Source organism: Xenopus tropicalis, chromosome 3, assembly GCF_000004195.4.
Source record: "Xenopus tropicalis strain Nigerian chromosome 3, UCB_Xtro_10.0, whole genome shotgun sequence".
Lineage (NCBI taxonomy): Eukaryota > Metazoa > Chordata > Amphibia > Anura > Pipidae > Xenopus > Xenopus tropicalis.
This window is the reverse complement of record NC_030679.2, coordinates 139,682,027-139,705,240: the sequence shown is the minus strand read 5'-3', so window position 1 is coordinate 139,705,240 and position 23,214 is coordinate 139,682,027. Positions and strand designations below refer to the sequence as shown.

At 54.4% G+C, this 23,214-nt stretch overlaps 1 protein-coding gene across 2 annotated transcripts; it reads left to right on the top strand.

Moving 5' to 3' along the window:
• The first annotated feature begins 320 nt into the window (after positions 1 to 320).
• On the top strand, positions 321 to 23,052 carry LOC100485638 (tetratricopeptide repeat protein 39A). Of its 2 annotated transcripts, none has more exons than XM_031899438.1 (18): positions 321 to 425; positions 1,869 to 1,970; positions 4,386 to 4,517; positions 5,020 to 5,075; positions 5,211 to 5,278; positions 7,024 to 7,088; positions 7,525 to 7,624; positions 7,951 to 8,016; positions 8,116 to 8,224; positions 16,349 to 16,416; positions 16,576 to 16,635; positions 16,853 to 17,014; positions 17,096 to 17,187; positions 20,398 to 20,521; positions 21,040 to 21,151; positions 21,715 to 21,829; positions 22,464 to 22,580; positions 22,661 to 23,052. In XM_031899438.1, exons 1-18 carry the CDS (start codon positions 397 to 399, stop codon positions 22,779 to 22,781), a joined length of 1,698 nt encoding a protein of 565 aa, XP_031755298.1. In that variant the 5' UTR covers positions 321 to 396; the 3' UTR covers positions 22,782 to 23,052. The 2 variants fall into 2 exon arrangements, with proteins under 2 accessions (XP_031755298.1, XP_031755299.1); XM_031899439.1 differs by having other exon boundaries at positions 322 to 425; positions 20,401 to 20,521.
• Positions 23,053 to 23,214: the final 162 nt, after the last annotated feature.

Below are 23,214 nucleotides of genomic sequence, written 5' to 3'. Positions count from 1 at the left end.
GGGAGGAAGGCAGGGAGCAAAATGTCTAATTTCCTACCCAAAACAGGGTGCCAGCAACTGGAACAATCCCTTGCAAGACCACGTTTTGCTCACTACACAGATCCCTAGTGCAAACCTATTGGGTACAGCTACAGAACTACAACTCCCAGAATCCCAGCTTAGGTGCAACAGTTGGGCTGCCCAGCACTCAGCTGACTGATTATGTGACTGTAGCTTTTCACTGGGGGGCGTGGCAAGACTTTACCTGCATTCTCCACGTTTCTGGTGGGCGGGGCCAAAGAAAAGCAGTTCGGTCCTGTTTAGCTGCTACTTCTGGGCGTGGTCTTGTCGCCCCTCCCTCCTTGACAGGTGTCAGTGGGCGGGGCCGCATAGTCTGCCAGACGGAGTAGCTGCAACATGAGCGGGGAGCCGGGTTCTGGGCACAGGTAACTGTACGGGCACTGCCAGCTGCTCATCCTTGTATTGGGGGGCACAGGCTTGGGTAGGGGGGCACAGCCTCCCCAGAGACTAGAAGTGCCACCATTGGGGCAGCAGGGGACCGGGGAGGAGGCACATTGTTGGGGACAGGTTTCCTGGATACCTTTGTAAAGCTGTGGGATTCCTCAGCTGGACTACACTTCCCAGCAGCCTCTGTTAGGAGCTGCAGTACCCTGCCAGCTGGAAGTGATGGCCTACACCCTGACCCCATAGGGAAACTTCTACTTCACTTTCATTTAGCAGGTTCTTACCCCAAAACCTTTCCCTCCTGTTATAATAGAACTACATTACCAGAATCTATTCCCTGCCTCCAGCTGGCAGTGTATGCTGGGTATTGTAGTCAAACAGCAGGGTTTAAAGGGATGCAGCGGGCCACATACCGGGCAGATGGAGCAGAATCCTATACAGTACTTGTATTGTCTCCAAGGCAACTGTTGGGGGGGTCCAAATCTACAGACAGTTCCCAGTGTCCCCATCGCTGCCGGTGGGAGTTGTAGTTCAGCAGCCAGTAGACAGCTGCAGCCCAGGCATCCCTGGTGTATATGCTAAATATATCTATTGTTACAAAATGTAATTATGTTCTACTTTTATCTCTTCTGTCAGTGAGCCCAGTGTTTCCCATACTGTCTTTATCTCTCTTATTATTTACTTTCTTCCCAAACGCCCATCCCTGCCCGGACTACTCCCCCTCTGATTTCCTTGTCTACTGTTTATTAATGGAGCCTGAACCATGTGCGTGGATTCACGCCTTGCACCAACACGTTGCACAATTACTGCTTAAACATACACGATCATACATTAACCTGTGGGACACTCGCAGCTTTGTGCTCCAGTGAGATGGGAATTCCTCCTGTCATTCCTGCTCAGTGTGTCATATCTGCATTAGTGTGAGGCCCAGATCCTGCAGTCACTACGTTATTCCTGTAACCCCGCCCCTGAGTGCCTTATTGCCCCTGTAACTCCTGATTCCAGTAACCCCACCCCTGAGTGCCTTATTGTCCCTGTAACTCCTTATTCCAGTAACCCCGCCCCTGAGTGCCTTATTGCCCCTGTAACTCCTTATTCCAGTAACCCCGCCCCTGAGTGCCTTATTGCCCCTGTAACTCCTTATTCCAGTAACCCCGCCCCTGAGTGCCTTATTGTCCCTGTAACTCCTTATTCCAGTAACCCCGCCCCTGAGTGCCTTATTGCCCCTGTAAATAAAGCGCTCAGGGCCGGGGTTACTGGAATAAGGAGTTACAGGGACAATAAGGCACTCAGGGGCGGGGTTACTGGAATAAGGAGTTACAGGGGCAATAAGGCACTCAGGTGGCGGATTTTAGGGGATTGGTTACTTGAATATTATTTTCAATGATCAATAATACACACAGATGTACAATGTCTCCTTGCAGGCCCATAGTGGATCTCTCCCAGGATCTCACTGACTGTATGGAAGCTCTGAATCTCTTTTTGATGAACCAGTTTAAAGAGAGTCTGGATCTTTTGCAGCCAAGGTAAGAGAATAATAAAATCAAAGTTGTAAAGTTTGTAGATGGTAACTCATAGCAACCATTGGTTTTTGAATTTTAATTTCTTACCATTTGTGCTGGGTGGCTTACTGTAAGGGAGCTATGGGACATGGAGTCTGTCCCTCCCACTGCAGGGTGATACAGTGACACAGACAGGAGGGGGCTATGGGACACGGAGTCTGTCCCTCCCACTGCAGGGTGATACAGTGACACAGACAGGAGGGGGCTATGGGACATGGAGTCTGTCCCTCCCACTGCAGGGTGATACAGTGACACAGACAGGAGGGAGCTATGGGACATGGAGTCTGTCCCTCCCACTGCAGGGTGATACAGTGACACAGACAGGAGGGGGCTATGGGACATGGAGTCTGTCCCTCCCACTGCAGGGTGATACAGTGACACAGACAGGAGGGAGCTATGGGACATGGAGTCTGTCCCTCCCACTGCAGGGTGATACAGTGACACAGACAGGAGGGGGCTATGGGACACGGAGTCTGTCCCTCCCACTGCAGGGTGATACAGTGACACAGACAGGAGGGAGCTATGGGACATGGAGTCTGCCCCTCCCACTGCAGGGTGATACAGTGACACAGACAGGAGGGAGCTATGGGACACGGAGTCTGTCCCTCCCACTGCAGGGTGATACAGTGACACAGACAGGAGGGGGCTATGGGACATGGAGTCTGCCCCTCCCACTGCAGGGTGATACAGTGACACAGACAGGAGGGAGCTATGGGACACGGAGTCTGTCCCTCCCACTGCAGGGTGATACAGTGACACAGACAGGAGGGAGCTATGGGACATGGAGTCTGCCCCTCCCACTGCAGGGTGATACAGTGACACAGACAGGAGGGGGCTATGGGACATGGAGTCTGTCCCTCCCACTGCAGGGTGATACAGTGACACAGACAGGAGGGGGCTATGGGACACGGAGTCTGTCCCTCCCACTGCAGGGTGATACAGTGACACAGACAGGAGGGGGCTATGGGACACGGAGTCTGTCCCTCCCACTGCAGGGTGATACAGTGACACAGACAGGAGGGAGCTATGGGACATGGAGTCTGTCCCTCCCACTGCAGGGTGATACAGTGACACAGACAGGAGGGAGCTATGGGACACGGAGTCTGTCCCTCCCACTGCAGGGTGATACAGTGACACAGACAGGAGGGGGCTATGGGACATGGAGTCTGTCCCTCCCACTGCAGGGTGATACAGTGACACAGACAGGAGGGGGCTATGGGACACGGAGTCTGTCCCTCCCACTGCAGGGTGATACAGTGACACAGACAGGAGGGGGCTATGGGACATGGAGTCTGCCCCTCCCACTGCAGGGTGATACAGTAACACAGACAGGAGGGAGCTATGGGACATGGAGTCTGCCCCTCCCACTGCAGGGTGATACAGTGACACAGACAGGAGGGAGCTATGTGACACGGAGTCTGCCCCTCCCACTGCAGGGTGATACAGTGACACAGACAGAAGGGAGCTATGGGACACGGAGTCTGTCCCTCCCACTGCAGGGTGATACAGTGACACAGACAGGGGGGGGCTATGGGACATGGAGTCTGTCCCTCCCACTGCAGGGTGATACAGTGACACAGACAGGAGGGGGCTATGGGACACGGAGTCTGTCCCTCCCACTGCAGGGTGATACAGTGACACAGACAGGAGGGGGCTATGGGACATGGAGTCTGCCCCTCCCACTGCAGGGTGATACAGTGACTCAGACAGGAGGGAGCTATGGGACACGGAGTCTGCCCCTCCCACTGCAGGGTGATACAGTGACACAGACAGGAGGGAGCTATGGGACATGGAGTCTGTCCCTCCCACTGCAGGGTGATACAGTGACACAGACAGGAGGGAGCTATGGGACACGGAGTCTGCCCCTCCCACTGCAGGGTGATACAGTGACACAGACAGGATGGGGCTATGGGACACGGAGTCTGTCCCTCCCACTGCAGGGTGATACAGTGACACAGACAGGAGGGGGCTATGGGACATGGAGTCTGTCCCTCCCACTGCAGGGTGATACAGTGACACAGACAGGAGGGGGCTATGGGACATGGAGTCTGCCCCTCCCACTGCAGGGTGATACAGTGACACAGACAGGAGGGGGCTATGGGACACGGAGTCTGCCCCTCCCACTGCAGGGTGATACAGTGACACAGACAGGAGGGGGCTATGGGACATGGAGTCTGCCCCTCCCACTGCAGGGTGACACAGTGACACAGACAGGAGGGGGCTATGGGACATGGAGTCTGTCCCTCCCACTGCAGGGTGATACAGTGACACAGACAGGAGGGGGCTATGGGACACGGAGTCTGCCCCTCCCACTGCAGGGTGACACAGTGACACAGTTGCATGGGCACTGATCCATTGTATATGCCTTTCCTTCCCTAGGGCTACAGACAGCCTGTACCATAGCCTTGTATATGCCACCATCCTAGAGATGCAAGCCATGATGACGTTCGAGCATGATGACATCATCAGTGCGGGACAGACTATGAAGCAGGCCCAGGAAATATGTCAGAGGTGGGTGAGAGGGAACACAAACGATTGGATAGTTTGTTTATTACTTTCCTTAGAATCCCAGCACAGTTGAGGTGAATTCCAATGAGAAGATAGTGGGTGCTGTCACCCTTCCCCTTCCCCATAGCAGTGTTTTTCTGTCCTGGTCCTGGCTGTCATCTTACCTGGGGCCCAATTGGAGTTCTTACTATTTGAGGGTAGAGAAAAGAGTGGGGTCTGTGGGGGAGTGGGCGGAGTATCTGTGAATTGTGGGTGGAGTTTCATGAAAATGGGGTGTGGCTGGGGGGTGAGTGGTCATGTATGCATAGTTTAGGATTAATAGGAGGGGCAAGCTGTAGCCAATGAGAATGCTCTCCCTTACCAGCATCCCAGGTGGCATTTGGCTCAGCTGTAACATGTGATACAGGGCAGATCCGCTATTGGCCAGTAGAGTTACCTGGAAGTAAATACTGTATAATCTCACCTGAAACCTGGGCACAACGCTTTCATTTTGGGTATTTTGCAGGTTTAGAAAGAAATCGTCCATAATCAATAAACTCGGAGCAGATACCTTTACAGAAGGTAAGGCTTTACTGTATAGCTGGGACTAGTAGGGATTATATTGTGTTTATAGTGACAGTGAATGTATATAAACTGTGTATGTGGCGCTTGGTTACTAAGCTGGGGGTATCAGCACTGATCTCTCTTTCCCTGCAGTGGAGTTACATGCAGAGGTTTGTTATGCCGAGTGTCTCCTGCAGAGGGCAGCGCTCACTTTCCTACAGGTATGTGCCCTGCCCCAGTCACTGGTATTTCCCATGGCTTGTCTACATTGTCACTCCCTAACTGCACCCCACTGGTAGTCTACATACGTGTGCTGTTTGTATGTGCTATGTACAGTCTATCTATAACCTATTAGAGCTGGGCGGTATGACCAAAAATTTATATCACGGTATTTTTCAAAATTATATCGGTATCACGGTATTTGACGGTATATAAGTAAAAAATAAATAATAAATATTGGTGGCCAGGGCCCCCAACCCCAACCAACCCCCCCCCCAACCACAACCCCAACCCCCCCCAACCACAACCCCCCAACCAGAACTTCAGCAGAACTTACCCAACTTGTGGTTCCTCCAGCTCCAGCGATGCGTCCTAGCGACGTCGTGTGCGCGCTGACGTCACATGCGCGCTGACGTCACGTACGCACGGGCACAACCCGGATATAATTGGAAAAAAATAGCAGGAGGCGCGCATACCGGTATTGCGGTATGTTTAAAATTCATATCGTTTTTTTTTTAAAAACCGGTATACCGGTTAAATCGGTATACCGCCCAGCACTAAAACCTATATATCCTATATGTTCTGTATCACCCTGCAGTAGGAGGGACAGACTCCATGTCCCATAGCTCCCTCCTGTCTGTGTCACTGTATCACCCTGCAGTGGGAGGGACAGACTCCATGTCCCATAGCTCCCTCCTGTCTGTGTCACTGTATCACCCTGCAGTGGGAGGGGCAGACTCTGTGTCCCATAGCCCCCTCCTGTCTGTGTCACTGTATCACCCTGCAGTGGGAGGGACAGACTCCATGTCACATAGCCCCCTCCTGTCTGTGTCACTGTATCACCCTGCAGTGGGAGGGGCAGACTCCATGTCCCATAGCCCCCTCCTGTCTGTGTCACTGTATCACCCTGCAGTGGGAGGGGCAGACTCTGTGTCCCATAGCCCCCTCCTGTCTGTGTCACTGTATCACCCTGCAGTGGGAGGGGCAGACTCCATGTCCCATAGCCCCCTCCTGTCTGTGTCACTGTATCACCCTGCAGTGGGAGGGGCAGACTCCGTGTCCCATATCCCCCTCCTGTATGTGTCACTGTATCACCCTGCAGTGGGAGGGGCAGACTCCGTGTCCCATATCCCCCTCCTGTATGTGTCACTGTATCACCCTGCAGTGGGAGGGGCAGACTCCATGTCCCATAGCCCCCTCCTGTCTGTGTCACTGTATCACCCTGCAGTGGGAGGGACAGACTCCATGTCCCATAGCTCCCTCCTGTCTGTGTCACTGTATCACCCTGCAGTGGGAGGGGCAGACTCTGTGTCCCATAGCCCCCTCCTGTCTGTGTCACTGTATCACCCTGCAGTGGGAGGGACAGACTCCGTGTCCCATAGCCCCCTCCTGTCTGTGTCACTGTATCACCCTGCAGTGGGAGGGGCAGACTCCGTGTCCCATAGCCCCCTCCTGTCTGTGTCACTGTATCACCCTGCAGTGGGAGGGACAGACTCCGTGTCCCATAGCCCCCTCCTGTCTGTGTCACTGTATCACCCTGCAGTGGGAGGGACAGACTCCGTGTCCCATAGCCCCCTCCTGTCTGTGTCACTGTATCACCCTGCAGTGGGAGGGGCAGACTCCATGTCCCATAGCCCCCTCCTGTCTGTGTCACTGTATCACCCTGCAGTGGGAGGGAAACTGTTGTAGCAATAAACAGTGACCAATCAGCAGTGGCTTTTCTTTAACCATTTTGTTTCCTCTGCAGGATGAGAATATGATCAGCTTTATTAAGGGCGGCATGAAAGTCCGGAACAGCTACTTAATCTATCGGTGAGAGATGTGCAGATCACTATATGTACTTTTTATTATATTAAAATATGGGCACAGTTAATATTGCCCAGTGTACCTTATTTATCTCTATATTTTGTTTTATTCACAAAAGTGGGTGCAGCCAACCTACTGCCTTAACTTGTCTATAGACTCTAATAGGAAACAGTGGCCTCTAGTGGTCAGATAGGGGAGACACTGTCAGAATGTTTCTCTCATTAAGAATAATTATTTCATTTATCGTCTTATATAAGGGCAATGGCATATGGGGCAGTTTTTATCATTTATTTCATCACTTTATTATTAGCTTGATGGTAATTACATGGGCCAGCTTCCCATTCAAGTCAGTGGAGTCTGTAGCTTCATTCCCACTCTGTGCAGTGCCTGCTGGGAAATCAGGGCAAATATCTATTCATCTCCCTCTTTCTTTCTATTGCAGAGATCTGAATAATTTATTGCAGTCTAATGCTTTCCAGAAGGGGGCATCACATGTTCATCTAGAAGGCGGAGTCTCTCTGGGCACGGGAGCGTTTAACCTGGTTGGTTGGATTCTTTACAACGATATAGGCTCATATTGGCAAAGGGCTTTCCTTATTGGCCCCCTGAGGGTCAAACAGAGTTATATAAAGTACAGAGGACTATTTGTTTTGTGACTGATAGCGGTATTGAGTATATACCTGTACAGAGCAATATGTTGGCTAGAAGCAAGCAACATGGCAGCTCCCTCATCAGTTAAATATTGTAGGTAGAATGTTCTTTGTGCATCGTAAGCAATAACCTCATAAGGGAAAGTGAATAGGACGTGAGACCTGTTAGTCTGTATCTGCCTACTATACGTGTCCCCGTGTTTGTCCCCCTTGCACAGACGCTGTCTCTCTTTCCTCCGCGGATCCTTAAGTTACTGGAGTTTGCTGGGTTTTCAGGAGATAAGGTACAGTGCTTACCCCTTACTCCTTCCATTTTGTCTCTTCTTTCTGCCTTTGTGTATCCTGAACCGTCTTCCCTTTCTCATTCCCATATCCTTCTGTAGGAATACGGGCTTTCTCGACTCCACGAAGGGGCTGCGTCCTGGAACCTGCGCTCCCTGCTCTGCACCATGCTGCTGCTCTGTTACTATACCTTCCTCAGCTTCATCCTAGGTGAGAGGTGCTGCCATACTGCCCCATAGCCCCCTCCTGTCTGTGTCACTGTATCACCCTGCAGTGGGAGGGACAGACTCCGTGTCCCATAGCTCCCTCCTGTCTGTGTCACTGTATCACCCTGCAGTGGGAGGGACAGACTCCGTGTCCCATAGCCCCCTCCTGTCTGTGTCACTGTATCACCCTGCAGTGGGAGGGGCAGACTCCATGTCCCATAGCTCCCTCCTGTCTGTGTCACTGTATCACCCTGCAGTGGGAGGGACAGACTCCGTGTCCCATAGCCCCCTCCTGTCTGTGTCACTGTATCACCCTGCAGTGGGAGGGACAGACTCCATGTCCCATAGCCCCCTCCTGTCTGTGTCACTGTATCACCCTGCAGTGGGAGGGGCAGACTCCGTGTCCCATAGCCCCCTCCTGTCTGTGTCACTGTATCACCCTGCAGTGGGAGGGGCAGACTCCATGTCCCATAGCTCCCTCCTGTCTGTGTCACTGTATCACCCTGCAGTGGGAGGGACAGACTCCGTGTCCCATAGCTCCCTCCTGTCTGTGTCACTGTATCACCCTGCAGTGGGAGGGGCAGACTCCGTGTCCCATAGCCCCCTCCTGTCTGTGTCACTGTATCACCCTGCAGTGGGAGGGGCAGACTCCATGTCCCATAGCCCCCTCCTGTCTGTGTCACTGTATCACCCTGCAGTGGGAGGGGCAGACTCCATGTCCCATAGTCCCCTCCTGTCTGTGTCACTGTATCACCCTGCAGTGGGAGGGGCAGACTCCGTGTCCCATAGCTCCCTCCTGTCTGTGTCACTGTATCACCCTGCAGTGGGAGGCGCAGACTCCGTGTCCCATAGCCCCCTCCTGTCTGTGTCACTGTATCACCCTGCAGTGGGAGGGGCAGACTCCGTGTCCCATAGCTCCCTCCTGTCTGTGTCACTGTATCACCCTGCAGTGGGAGGGGCAGACTCCATGTCCCATAGCCCCCTCCTGTCTGTGTCACTGTATCACCCTGCAGTGGGAGGGGCAGACTCCGTGTCCCATAGCCCCCTCCTGTCTGTGTCATTGTATCACCCTGCAGTGGGAGGGGCAGACTCCGTGTCCCATAGCCCCCTCCTGTCTGTGTCACTGTATCACCCTGCAGTGGGAGGGGCAGACTCCATGTCCCATAGCCCCCTCCTGTCTGTGTCACTGTATCACCCTGCAGTGGGAGGGACAGACTCCGTGTCCCATAGCCCCCTCCTGTCTGTGTCACTGTATCACCCTGCAGTGGGAGGGGCAGACTCCATGTCCCATAGCCCCCTCCTGTCTGTGTCACTGTATCACCCTGCAGTGGGAGGGGCAGACTCCATGTCCCATAGTCCCCTCCTGTCTGTGTCACTGTATCACCCTGCAGTGGGAGGGACAGACTCCATGTCCCATAGCCCCCTCCTGTCTGTGTCACTGTATCACCCTGCAGTGGGAGGGACAGACTCCATGTCCCATAGCCCCCTCCTGTCTGTGTCACTGTATCACCCTGCAGTGGGAGGGGCAGACTCCATGTCCCATAGCGCCCACCTGTCTGTGTCACTGTATCACCCTGCAGTGGGAGGGGCAGACTCCATGTCCCATAGCTCCCTCCTGTCTGTGTCACTGTATCACCCTGCAGTGGGAGGGGCAGACTCCATGTCCCATAGCTCCCTCCTGTCTGTGTCACTGTATCACCCTGCAGTGGGAGGGGCAGACTCCATGTCCCATAGCCCCCTCCTGTCTGTGTCACTGTATCACCCTGCAGTGGGAGGGACAGACTCCATGTCCCATAGTCCCCTCCTGTCTGTGTCACTGTATCACCCTGCAGTGGGAGGGACAGACTCCGTGTCCCATAGCCCCCTCCTGTCTGTGTCACTGTATCACCCTGCAGTGGGAGGGGCAGACTCCATGTCCCATAGCCCCCTCCTGTCTGTGTCACTGTATCACCCTGCAGTGGGAGGGGCAGACTCCGTGTCCCATAGCCCCCTCCTGTCTGTGTCACTGTATCACCCTGCAGTGGGAGGGGCAGACTCCATGTCCCATAGTCCCCTCCTGTCTGTGTCACTGTATCACCCTGCAGTGGGAGGGACAGACTCCATGTCCCATAGCCCCCTCCTGTCTGTGTCACTGTATCACCCTGCAGTGGGAGGGGCAGACTCCATGTCCCATAGCTCCCTCCTGTCTGTGTCACTGTATCACCCTGCAGTGGGAGGGGCAGACTCCATGTCCCATAGCCCCCTCCTGTCTGTGTCACTGTACCACCCTGCAGTGGGAGGGGCAGACTCCGTGTCCCATGGCCCCCTCCTGTCTGTGTCATTGTATCACCCTGCAGTGGGAGGGGCAGACTCCGTGTCCCATAGCCCCCTCCTGTCTGTGTCACTGTATCACCCTGCAGTGGGAGGGGCAGACTCCGTGTCCCATAGCCCCCTCCTGTCTGTGTCACTGTATCACCCTGCAGTGGGAGGGGCAGACTCCATGTCCCATAGCCCCCTCCTGTCTGTGTCACTGTATCACCCTGCAGTGGGAGGGGCAGACTCCATGTCCCATAGCCCCCTCCTGTCTGTGTCACTGTATCACCCTGCAGTGGGAGGGGCAGACTCCGTGTCCCATAGCCCCCTCCTGTCTGTGTCATTGTATCACCCTGCAGTGGGAGGGGCAGACTCCGTGTCCCATAGCCCCCTCCTGTCTGTGTCACTGTATCACCCTGCAGTGGGAGGGGCAGACTCCATGTCCCATAGCCCCCTCCTGTCTGTGTCACTGTATCACCCTGCAGTGGGAGGGACAGACTCCGTGTCCCATAGCCCCCTCCTGTCTGTGTCACTGTATCACCCTGCAGTGGGAGGGGCAGACTCCATGTCCCATAGCCCCCTCCTGTCTGTGTCACTGTATCACCCTGCAGTGGGAGGGGCAGACTCCATGTCCCATAGTCCCCTCCTGTCTGTGTCACTGTATCACCCTGCAGTGGGAGGGACAGACTCCATGTCCCATAGCCCCCTCCTGTCTGTGTCACTGTATCACCCTGCAGTGGGAGGGACAGACTCCATGTCCCATAGCCCCCTCCTGTCTGTGTCACTGTATCACCCTGCAGTGGGAGGGGCAGACTCCATGTCCCATAGCTCCCTCCTGTCTGTGTCACTGTATCACCCTGCAGTGGGAGGGGCAGACTCCATGTCCCATAGCCCCCTCCTGTCTGTGTCACTGTATCACCCTGCAGTGGGAGGGGCAGACTCCGTGTCCCATGGCCCCCTCCTGTCTGTGTCATTGTATCACCCTGCAGTGGGAGGGGCAGACTCCGTGTCCCATAGCCCCCTCCTGTCTGTGTCACTGTATCACCCTGCAGTGGGAGGGGCAGACTCCGTGTCCCATAGCCCCCTCCTGTCTGTGTCACTGTATCACCCTGCAGTGGGAGGGGCAGACTCCATGTCCCATAGCTCCCTCCTGTCTGTGTCACTGTATCACCCTGCAGTGGGAGGGACAGACTCCATGTCCCATAGCCCCCTCCTGTCTGTGTCACTGTATCACCCTGCAGTGGGAGGGACAGACTCAGTGTCCCATAGTCCCCTCCTGTCTGTGTCACTGTATCACCCTGCAGTGGGAGGGGCAGACTCCGTGTCCCATAGCCCCCTCCTGTCTGTGTCACTGTATCACCCTGCAGTGGGAGGGACAGACTCCATGTCCCATAGCCCCCTCCTGTCTGTGTCACTGTATCACCCTGCAGTGGGAGGGACAGACTCCATGTCCCATAGCCCCCTCCTGTCTGTGTCACTGTATCACCCTGCAGTGGGAGGGGCAGACTCCGTGTCCCATAGCTCCCTCCTGTCTGTGTCACTGTATCACCCTGCAGTGGGAGGGGCAGACTCCATGTCCCATAGCTCCCTCCTGTCTGTGTCACTGTATCACCCTGCAGTGGGAGGGACAGACTCCGTGTCCCATAGCTCCCTCCTGTCTGTGTCACTGTATCACCCTGCAGTGGGAGGGGCAGACTCCGTGTCCCATAGCCCCCTCCTGTCTGTGTCACTGTATCACCCTGCAGTGGGAGGGGCAGACTCCATGTCCCATAGCCCCCTCCTGTCTGTGTCACTGTATCACCCTGCAGTGGGAGGGGCAGACTCCATGTCCCATAGTCCCCTCCTGTCTGTGTCACTGTATCACCCTGCAGTGGGAGGGGCAGACTCCGTGTCCCATAGCTCCCTCCTGTCTGTGTCACTGTATCACCCTGCAGTGGGAGGCGCAGACTCCGTGTCCCATAGCCCCCTCCTGTCTGTGTCACTGTATCACCCTGCAGTGGGAGGGGCAGACTCCGTGTCCCATAGCTCCCTCCTGTCTGTGTCACTGTATCACCCTGCAGTGGGAGGGGCAGACTCCATGTCCCATAGCCCCCTCCTGTCTGTGTCACTGTATCACCCTGCAGTGGGAGGGGCAGACTCCGTGTCCCATAGCCCCCTCCTGTCTGTGTCATTGTATCACCCTGCAGTGGGAGGGGCAGACTCCGTGTCCCATAGCCCCCTCCTGTCTGTGTCACTGTATCACCCTGCAGTGGGAGGGGCAGACTCCATGTCCCATAGCCCCCTCCTGTCTGTGTCACTGTATCACCCTGCAGTGGGAGGGACAGACTCCGTGTCCCATAGCCCCCTCCTGTCTGTGTCACTGTATCACCCTGCAGTGGGAGGGGCAGACTCCATGTCCCATAGCCCCCTCCTGTCTGTGTCACTGTATCACCCTGCAGTGGGAGGGGCAGACTCCATGTCCCATAGTCCCCTCCTGTCTGTGTCACTGTATCACCCTGCAGTGGGAGGGACAGACTCCATGTCCCATAGCCCCCTCCTGTCTGTGTCACTGTATCACCCTGCAGTGGGAGGGACAGACTCCATGTCCCATAGCCCCCTCCTGTCTGTGTCACTGTATCACCCTGCAGTGGGAGGGGCAGACTCCATGTCCCATAGCGCCCACCTGTCTGTGTCACTGTATCACCCTGCAGTGGGAGGGGCAGACTCCATGTCCCATAGCTCCCTCCTGTCTGTGTCACTGTATCACCCTGCAGTGGGAGGGGCAGACTCCATGTCCCATAGCTCCCTCCTGTCTGTGTCACTGTATCACCCTGCAGTGGGAGGGGCAGACTCCATGTCCCATAGCCCCCTCCTGTCTGTGTCACTGTATCACCCTGCAGTGGGAGGGACAGACTCCATGTCCCATAGTCCCCTCCTGTCTGTGTCACTGTATCACCCTGCAGTGGGAGGGACAGACTCCGTGTCCCATAGCCCCCTCCTGTCTGTGTCACTGTATCACCCTGCAGTGGGAGGGGCAGACTCCATGTCCCATAGCCCCCTCCTGTCTGTGTCACTGTATCACCCTGCAGTGGGAGGGGCAGACTCCGTGTCCCATAGCCCCCTCCTGTCTGTGTCACTGTATCACCCTGCAGTGGGAGGGGCAGACTCCATGTCCCATAGTCCCCTCCTGTCTGTGTCACTGTATCACCCTGCAGTGGGAGGGACAGACTCCATGTCCCATAGCCCCCTCCTGTCTGTGTCACTGTATCACCCTGCAGTGGGAGGGGCAGACTCCATGTCCCATAGCTCCCTCCTGTCTGTGTCACTGTATCACCCTGCAGTGGGAGGGGCAGACTCCATGTCCCATAGCCCCCTCCTGTCTGTGTCACTGTACCACCCTGCAGTGGGAGGGGCAGACTCCGTGTCCCATGGCCCCCTCCTGTCTGTGTCATTGTATCACCCTGCAGTGGGAGGGGCAGACTCCGTGTCCCATAGCCCCCTCCTGTCTGTGTCACTGTATCACCCTGCAGTGGGAGGGGCAGACTCCGTGTCCCATAGCCCCCTCCTGTCTGTGTCACTGTATCACCCTGCAGTGGGAGGGGCAGACTCCATGTCCCATAGCCCCCTCCTGTCTGTGTCACTGTATCACCCTGCAGTGGGAGGGGCAGACTCCATGTCCCATAGCCCCCTCCTGTCTGTGTCACTGTATCACCCTGCAGTGGGAGGGGCAGACTCCGTGTCCCATAGCCCCCTCCTGTCTGTGTCATTGTATCACCCTGCAGTGGGAGGGGCAGACTCCGTGTCCCATAGCCCCCTCCTGTCTGTGTCACTGTATCACCCTGCAGTGGGAGGGGCAGACTCCATGTCCCATAGCCCCCTCCTGTCTGTGTCACTGTATCACCCTGCAGTGGGAGGGACAGACTCCGTGTCCCATAGCCCCCTCCTGTCTGTGTCACTGTATCACCCTGCAGTGGGAGGGGCAGACTCCATGTCCCATAGCCCCCTCCTGTCTGTGTCACTGTATCACCCTGCAGTGGGAGGGGCAGACTCCATGTCCCATAGTCCCCTCCTGTCTGTGTCACTGTATCACCCTGCAGTGGGAGGGACAGACTCCATGTCCCATAGCCCCCTCCTGTCTGTGTCACTGTATCACCCTGCAGTGGGAGGGACAGACTCCATGTCCCATAGCCCCCTCCTGTCTGTGTCACTGTATCACCCTGCAGTGGGAGGGGCAGACTCCATGTCCCATAGCTCCCTCCTGTCTGTGTCACTGTATCACCCTGCAGTGGGAGGGGCAGACTCCATGTCCCATAGCCCCCTCCTGTCTGTGTCACTGTATCACCCTGCAGTGGGAGGGGCAGACTCCGTGTCCCATGGCCCCCTCCTGTCTGTGTCATTGTATCACCCTGCAGTGGGAGGGGCAGACTCCGTGTCCCATAGCCCCCTCCTGTCTGTGTCACTGTATCACCCTGCAGTGGGAGGGGCAGACTCCGTGTCCCATAGCCCCCTCCTGTCTGTGTCACTGTATCACCCTGCAGTGGGAGGGGCAGACTCCATGTCCCATAGCTCCCTCCTGTCTGTGTCACTGTATCACCCTGCAGTGGGAGGGACAGACTCCATGTCCCATAGCCCCCTCCTGTCTGTGTCACTGTATCACCCTGCAGTGGGAGGGACAGACTCAGTGTCCCATAGTCCCCTCCTGTCTGTGTCACTGTATCACCCTGCAGTGGGAGGGGCAGACTCCGTGTCCCATAGCCCCCTCCTGTCTGTGTCACTGTATCACCCTGCAGTGGGAGGGACAGACTCCATGTCCCATAGCCCCCTCCTGTCTGTGTCACTGTATCACCCTGCAGTGGGAGGGACAGACTCCATGTCCCATAGCCCCCTCCTGTCTGTGTCACTGTATCACCCTGCAGTGGGAGGGGCAGACTCCGTGTCCCATAGCTCCCTCCTGTCTGTGTCACTGTATCACCCTGCAGTGGGAGGGGCAGACTCCGTGTCCCATAGCTCCCTCCTGTCTGTGTCACTGTATCACCCTGCAGTGGGAGGGACAGACTCCATGTCCCATAGCTCCCTCCTGTCTGTGTCACTGTATCACCCTGCAGTGGGAGGGGCAGACTCCATGTCCCATAGCTCCCTCCTGTCTGTGTCACTGTATCACCCTGCAGTGGGAAGGACAGACTCCGTGTCCCATAGCCCCCTCCTGTCTGTGTCACTGTATCACCCTGCAGTGGGAGGGACAGACTCCATGTCCCATAGCCCCCTCCTGTCTGTGTCACTGTATCACCCTGCAGTGGGAGGGGCAGACTCCATGTCCCATAGCCCCCTCCTGTCTGTGTCACTGTATCACCCTGCAGTGGGAGGGGCAGACTCCATGTCCCATAGCTCCCTCCTGTCTGTGTCACTGTATCACCCTGCAGTGGGAGGGGCAGACTCCATGTCCCATAGCCCCCTCCTGTCTGTGTCACTGTATCACCCTGCAGTGGGAGGGGCAGACTCCATGTCCCATAGCCCCCTCCTGTCTGTGTCACTGTATCACCCTGCAGTGGGAGGGGCAGACTCCATGTCCCATAGCCCCCTCCTGTCTGTGTCACTGTATCACCCTGCAGTGGGAGGGACAGACTCCGTATCCCATAGCTCCCTCCTGTCTGTGTCACTGTATCACCCTGCAGTGGGAGGGACAGACTCCATGTCCCATAGCTCCCTCCTGTCTGTGTCACTGTATCACCCTGCAGTGGGAGGAACAGACTCCATGTCCCATAGCCCCCTCCTGTCTGTGTCACTGTATTACCCATAATTCCATCCTGTCTATGTTTACCTGTGGAGAAGTGACTTGCCCTGTGTGCCTTTGCCACAGGTACGGGTGAGGTCAGTGTGACAGAAGCTGAGGATCTCCTTCGGCCGCACTTAAGTCGTTATCCCAAGGTAAGGAGATTGGTTTATAGGGCCACTTGATCTTTTTTGTTATGCCTTGGCTTGTGATTGGATAGAAAAATGTGATTTTTGATTGGAGGGCTCAGAAGTTGACCCATATGGGGTGAGATTTCTAGTACTGTGATTGGCTGGTTTGTTCCCCCCTTACAGAGCGCAATCTTTCTGTTCTTTGCCGGGAGGATAGCGGAGCTTAAAGGCAACATTGATGAGGTGAGGATCATATCTAATCATTTCAGGGACCCTGTGTTTATTGCTGTGGCTTTTGACTTGTTATTGGTTGACTATTCCTACTACTAGTGAGTGGTGGGAGTCGTACTTCCACCTCGGCTGTAGGGAACAGGACCCCTCTATGTGTGCTGGCCACTTTGCTTTGAACAATATGATATTTCTCATGTATACGTTACTCTCCCTGGCGTCCATTCCCCAGGCGATCCGTTGGTTCGAGGAGGGCTGCTCGGCGCAGCAGAGCTGGAAGCAGTTCCACCACATGTGCTACTGGGAGCTGATGTGGTGCTATGCCTATAAAGGGCTGTGGAAGGTGGCCTATTTCTATGCTGATCTGCTGAGCAAAGAGAGCCGCTGGTCTAAGGTAGGTCCCTTTGTCTCCTTTATACCTCTTCAGCACCATCTTGGTTCTGCCTGGTATACTGATTTATCCTTCTCTGCCCAGGCCATGTATGTCTATATGAAGGCAGCGTTTCTGAGCATGTTACCACGTGACGAGCCACGGCCTTTTGGAGAGAATGAGGTGGAGTTGTTCAGGTAAGTCGCCTGGTCCCCAGGAAGGCCAATGCCTGGAATCTAAAGGAGAACTTACCTCATAGAAGGGCAAGGGTTTACATCAGAGGACTTATTTGGGCCACAGGGGAACACTGGGCGGTATAAGCCCCTTCCTCCTTCTGTGAGGGACCTCAGTAGGCCAGGTGTATGGGTTAAAGCCCCCATACATGGGCCGATTCTAGCTGATATCAGTCCCTTAGACCAGTGCTGTCCAACTAGCGGCCCGCGACCCCCCTCTGTGTGGCCCCCCACCTGTCTGGCTGCTTTGATGGCTTACCTTTGAGTAAGCATTAAATGGTATCAGTACTGAGATTAACTGCCCCCCTGCATGGTTCTCGCCTCAGATTCAGGCTGTAATCCCTCTGTATTGTTTAAAAATGTAATCCCCTGTGTTTTTCACACCTTTTAATCTCTGCATTGTTCACCCCCTGCAGTGTTCCCACCTCAGGCTCAGGCTGTAATCACCCCCATTGTTCCCCTGTTCACACCTCAGACTGTAGGCAGAGTATGGCACATACAGCCAGCATAGGTCAGGGAGGGTTTGGCACACACAGTCAGGGTAGGGCAGGCAGAGTATGGCACATACAGGCAGCATAGGGAAGGCAGAGTATGGCACACACAGGCAGGGTAGGGCAGGCAGAGTATGGCACATACAGCCAGCATAGGTCAGGGAGGGTTTGGCACACACAGTCAGGGTAGGGCAGGCAGAGTATGGCACACAGAGGCAGCATAGGGAAGGCAGAGTATGGAACATACAGGCAGGGTAGGGCAGGCAGAGTATGGCACATACAGGCAGCATAGGGAAGGCAGAGTATGGCACACACAGGCAGGGTAGGGCAGGCAGAGTATGGCACATACAGCCAGCATAGGTCAGGGAGGGTTTGGCACACACAGTCAGGGTAGGGCAGGCAGAGTATGGCACACAGAGGCAGCATAGGGAAGGCAGAGTATGGAACATACAGGCAGGGTAGGGCAGGCAGAGTATGGCACATACAGGCAGCATAGGGAAGGCAGAGTATGGCACACACAGGCAGGGTAGGGCAGGCAGAGTATGGCACATACAGCCAGCATAGGTCAGGGAGGGTTTGGCACACACAGTCAGGGTAGGGCAGGCAGAGTATGGCACACACAGGCAGGGTAGGGCAGGCAGAGTATGGCACATACAGGCAGCATAGGGAAGGTAGAGTATGGCACACACAGGCAGGGTAGGGCAGGCAGAGTATGGCACATACAGCCAGCATAGGTCAGGGAGGGTTTGGCACACACAGTCAGGGTAGGGCAGGCAGAGTATGGCACACAGAGGCAGCATAGGGAAGGCAGAGTATGGCACACACAGGCAGGGTAGGGCAGGCAGAGTATGGCACATACAGGCAGGGTAGGGCAGGCAGAGTATGGCACATACAGGCAGCATAGGGAAGGCAGAGTATGGCACACACAGGCAGGGTAGGGCAGGCAGAGTATGGCACATACAGGCAGCATAGGGAAGGCAGAGTATGGCACACACAGGCAGGGTAGGGCAGGCAGAGTATGGCACATACAGCCAGCATAGGTCAGGGAGGGTTTGGCACACACAGTCAGGGTAGGGCAGGCAGAGTATGACACACAGAGGCAGCATAGGGAAGGCAGAGTATGGCACACACAGGCAGGGTAGGGCAGGCAGAGTATGGCACATACAGGCAGGGTAGGGCAGGCAGAGTATGGCACACAGAGGCAGCATAGGGAAGGCAGAGTATGGCACACACAGGCAGGGTAGGGAAGGCAGAGTATGACACACAGAGGCAGCATAGGGAAGGCAGAGTATGGCACACACAGGCAGGGTAGGACAGGCAGAGTATAGCACACACAGACAGCATAGGACAGGCAGAGTGCTGCCTGTGTGTGCCATACTCTGCTTGCCCTATGCTGCTTGTGAGAGGTGAACCTGGCAGGGGTTTGTTGTGGGAGTTTGTTAGCAGTTGGAAATAGCCATTAAATGGTCCCTAAGGTGTGTAATTATGTACTGGGGGTTGCTCTGCTATCCACAGTGGAGGAGGAGGCATATGGAATTTAAGGGTATATCTTAATATGACATCATTCTTTCACATATGAATGATGGTTGATATCCCCACAGTAAGGACCAAGCATTTGGGATTTTGCTGTGCTACCACCATTGTGATAAAATAGGTGTGGTTTGAAGTGGGTGTGGTTTCAAAAAGGGGAGTGGTCAAAACTGGCTTCCATTAGCGGCCCTCCACCATGTATGCTAGAGAAATTCCGGCCCTCGGCACTGTAGAAGTTGGACAGCACTGCCTTAGACCAATTCAGAAGCTAATCGGCCCATGTATGGGGACTACCCACCGGCCTGCCCGACCGATATCTGGCCTGAAATCGGCCAGATATCGATTGGGCAGGTTAAAAAATGTAGTCGGATCAGGGACCACATCAATAAGCCGACTTTGCCTATACCCGTCGTTATAATTCAATTGTTTGGCCCCCAAGGCCTAACGATCGAATTAGCCTTGATTCCCCCAATATTGCCCTCCTGTAGGTGGGGGAAATCGGGAGAAGATCCACTCGCTCGCCAAGCAAGCGGATCTTAAGATGTGTATGGGGACCTTTAGGGAGGGATAGTGGGAAATCTCTGAGAACAATGGCTGAATGGCAGGAAATTGAGGGGGGGGGGGTGAAGTAGGGTAGGTGAGTTAAGGTGGCCATACACGAGCATTTCCGCTCGCTTGGCGATGTCGCCAAGCGAGCGGATCTTCCCCCGATATCCCCACCTACGGGTGGGCGATATCGGGGAGCATTTAGGTTAAAAAAAAAATAATCCGATCGTTTGGCCCTGGGGCCAAACGATCGGATTATGTGGGCGGCAATGGGGCAGTCGGATCGGGGACCGCATCAACGAGCCGATGCGGTCCCCGATCCGACCGGTTTTTCTAACCTGGACGATCGAGATCTGGCCAATTTCAGGCCAGATATCGGTCGGCCAGGCCGCTCTGCTCTCCCCATACACGGGCCGATTAGCTGCCGAATCGGTCCAAGGGACCCATATCGGCAGCTATAGTCGGCCCGTGTATGGGGACCTTTAGTAAAGACTTATGAAGGGGGATTGTGGCAGTCAGTGAATGTTAGTGAGTAGGGCAGGCCAGAACTAGAGACATAAATACATTATATGATAAGCTGTGTGGGTGAAATGTCCAAATGTCTCAGCAGGCTGGTACCATCCCTAAAGCAGAAAATCGCCGGGAAATCTCCTCCCACAGAGAAATTTGCCATCAGGAAGGCGAGGCGGTACCAGGCCAAGGAGCCCATCCCACTGCCTGTCCCTGCGTTGGTAAGACTTAAATACACTAGAACTGCCGTCCTGGACTATGAGATGGGTCTGTAGGCCGGTACCACTCCAAGGATCCGTTCTACCGCTAGAAAAGCGACCAAGGGAGGTGCTCAGGCTTTCCATATCGGCACGGGGTTGGGCCATTAGGCCAGAATGGGGCACATTGGTTTGGTGGAGTAAGCAATGGCCACTTCCTTTTGATCAATGGATGACTTGCCCCTCCTATCAACTCAGTAGCCAAAATATACTGACTGTGCGAGGGGCATTAGAAAGCAGTAGCCTTCCCAGTATCACACTGGGACTTATTCACATAATGATTTGGCCAAATAATTCCATTGGTCAAAGATTGCATTGGAGAGCCGTAATCCCCTCCCCACCCACGTCTAGGCTGATATCCCCTTTGCTTATATTATGCCTTTAGCTAGGGGTGCATGAAACCCAGAATTGGGATTTCTGCGCTGCCAATAGGAAGTACCATTTCATGTGCTAATGTCCCCCTTGCTCTATCTGCCACCCAGGAAATGATGTACTTATGGAACGGATACTCTGTACTGGGGAAGGACAGCCGGCTGACAGAGGAGACCCTGACTATCCTTAGTATGGCCGAGTCCAACCTGAGCCAAGAACAAGGTACCATGGTGGGAGTCTGGGAGCATGGCGATGGGGGATTTGACAGAGACACGTCCCACCAATTATATTTTCTGATCAGTGGGGGCCCTCCTGTGCTGCATTAACCCCCATGTGCCCATTTCATTGACACTGACCCCTTAAAGAGACCCTACAGCTTCTCTGGTGCAATCAACTGCCTTTGCCTGCCCAGAGGAGTGTGCCGTGATTGGCTGCATCCTTTATTACCCGCCACCCCGGGTCACGGCTTTATGTGCTTGCTCCAGGCAGCACCGCCATCAGGGGGGTAGAGGAGGTACAATTGTACCGGGACCCATGAAATCTTCTAAGAGGGGGGGCCCGGTCGCGTTGGGAAAGTTATGCAATTTCACATAAGTTCCGTATAAAGTTACTCTGAAACTTACGCAATTTACGTAACTTCTGCAAAAACTGCTTAGAAAGCTACGTAACTTGCCTAAGACTTAAGTAACTTGCGTATGAAGCAAATATTCTGTGCAAGCTTCAGCTTCTCTCTCTATCGAGCAGCACAAACGTAACCTAGACATCTTGCGTTTCTCCACCTGCAGCCTCCGAGTTTCTTTATGATGATATGTGCTCCATCCTGCTGCTCAAAGGGCTGTGCCTGAAGCACCTAGGGCGGCTGGAAGAGGCGGAGCAATGCTTCACCCAAATATGCCATAGGTGAGCCGGCCGGAACCTGAGCCGTAGGGGGACAGGGTGGGAGTAAAGGGCAAGTATGTTTCTCAAATGAATTCTACAAACGACTGGACCAGTTTATTAAGTAAGAGGGTTAAAGGGGTTGTTCACCTTTGAATTAACTTTTAGTATGATGTAGAGAGTAATTTGCAATTGGTCTTTATTTTTTAGTTACTTTATTTTCAGTTCAGGAGCTCTCCAGTTTGGATTGTCAGCAAATTTGGTTGCTAGGGTCGATGTTACCTTAGTAACCAGGGAGCGGTTTGGATGAGAGACTGCTCTACGAATAGGAGAGGGCCTGAATAGAAAAGAAAGTTCCAAAAAGTAACAACAACAATACAACTGGAGCCTCACAGAGCAATAGTTCTTTGGCTGCCGGGGTCAGTGACCCCCATTTCAAAACTGGTAAATTGTTTACAAACTATATCAAATAAATAATGAAGACCAATTGAAATGCGTCTTAGAACAGGTCATTCTATAACATACTAAATGTTAGCTTAAAGATAACCCATCCCTTTACACATACCCCCAGGTTTCCACATATGTAAGGGTTAAATGGCCAAGTGGTCCCCTGGGTGCTGCCATTGGCTGAGCCTGTGCTAATCCCATCTCTTTGCAGTGAGAAGAAGATTAAATTTGATCACTTCCTGGTGCCCAATGCTCTGCTGGAGCTCGGCCTCCTGTATGTGCAGCAGCAAAAAGCAGAGGAAGCCATTGCACTCCTGCGCCGCGCCAAGTAAGTGCCAGGCCGGTACCACAGGTTGGCCGAGGCTGCCCCAGACTCACCCGTGATCACCTGTATTTTGTCTTTCCCAGGAATAATTATAAGAATTACTCTATGGAGTCACGGACCCTGTTCAGGATCCACGCGGCTCTGTCCAAACTCAAAGCCGCCGAGTCCGAGGAGAACAGCACAGATGGTGCCAGCCCTTCCTAATGGGCACGGAGTCCCGGAGCTGTTGCATTATGGGACACCAGGCACCTGTATCATACGAGAGGCTGCTCTGTTCTATGACACGAACAGCACACTGGGCTGCATAACCCTACAGAGCGCTTCATGTTTTCCCAGAATCCTTTTCACCAGTTGTAAAGCAAGGACTTTCAGCTACAAATGGAGATGCTTTGCACCCTGCTGCACCTCCTCCTGCTAATCTTGTTATTAGCATTGTCTGTAAATTCAATAAATTGTACAGTTTTGATTAATACGGGTTATGTTTCTGCTGCTGTGTTTGTGGGATTTAGTTTTAATTCCCTTTCATAGAGTGATATGGGAAAATGTGGAGTCTGCCCCTCCCACTGCAGGGTGACACAGTGACACAGACAGGAGGGAGCTATGGGACATGGAGTCTGTCCCTCCCACTGCAGGGTGA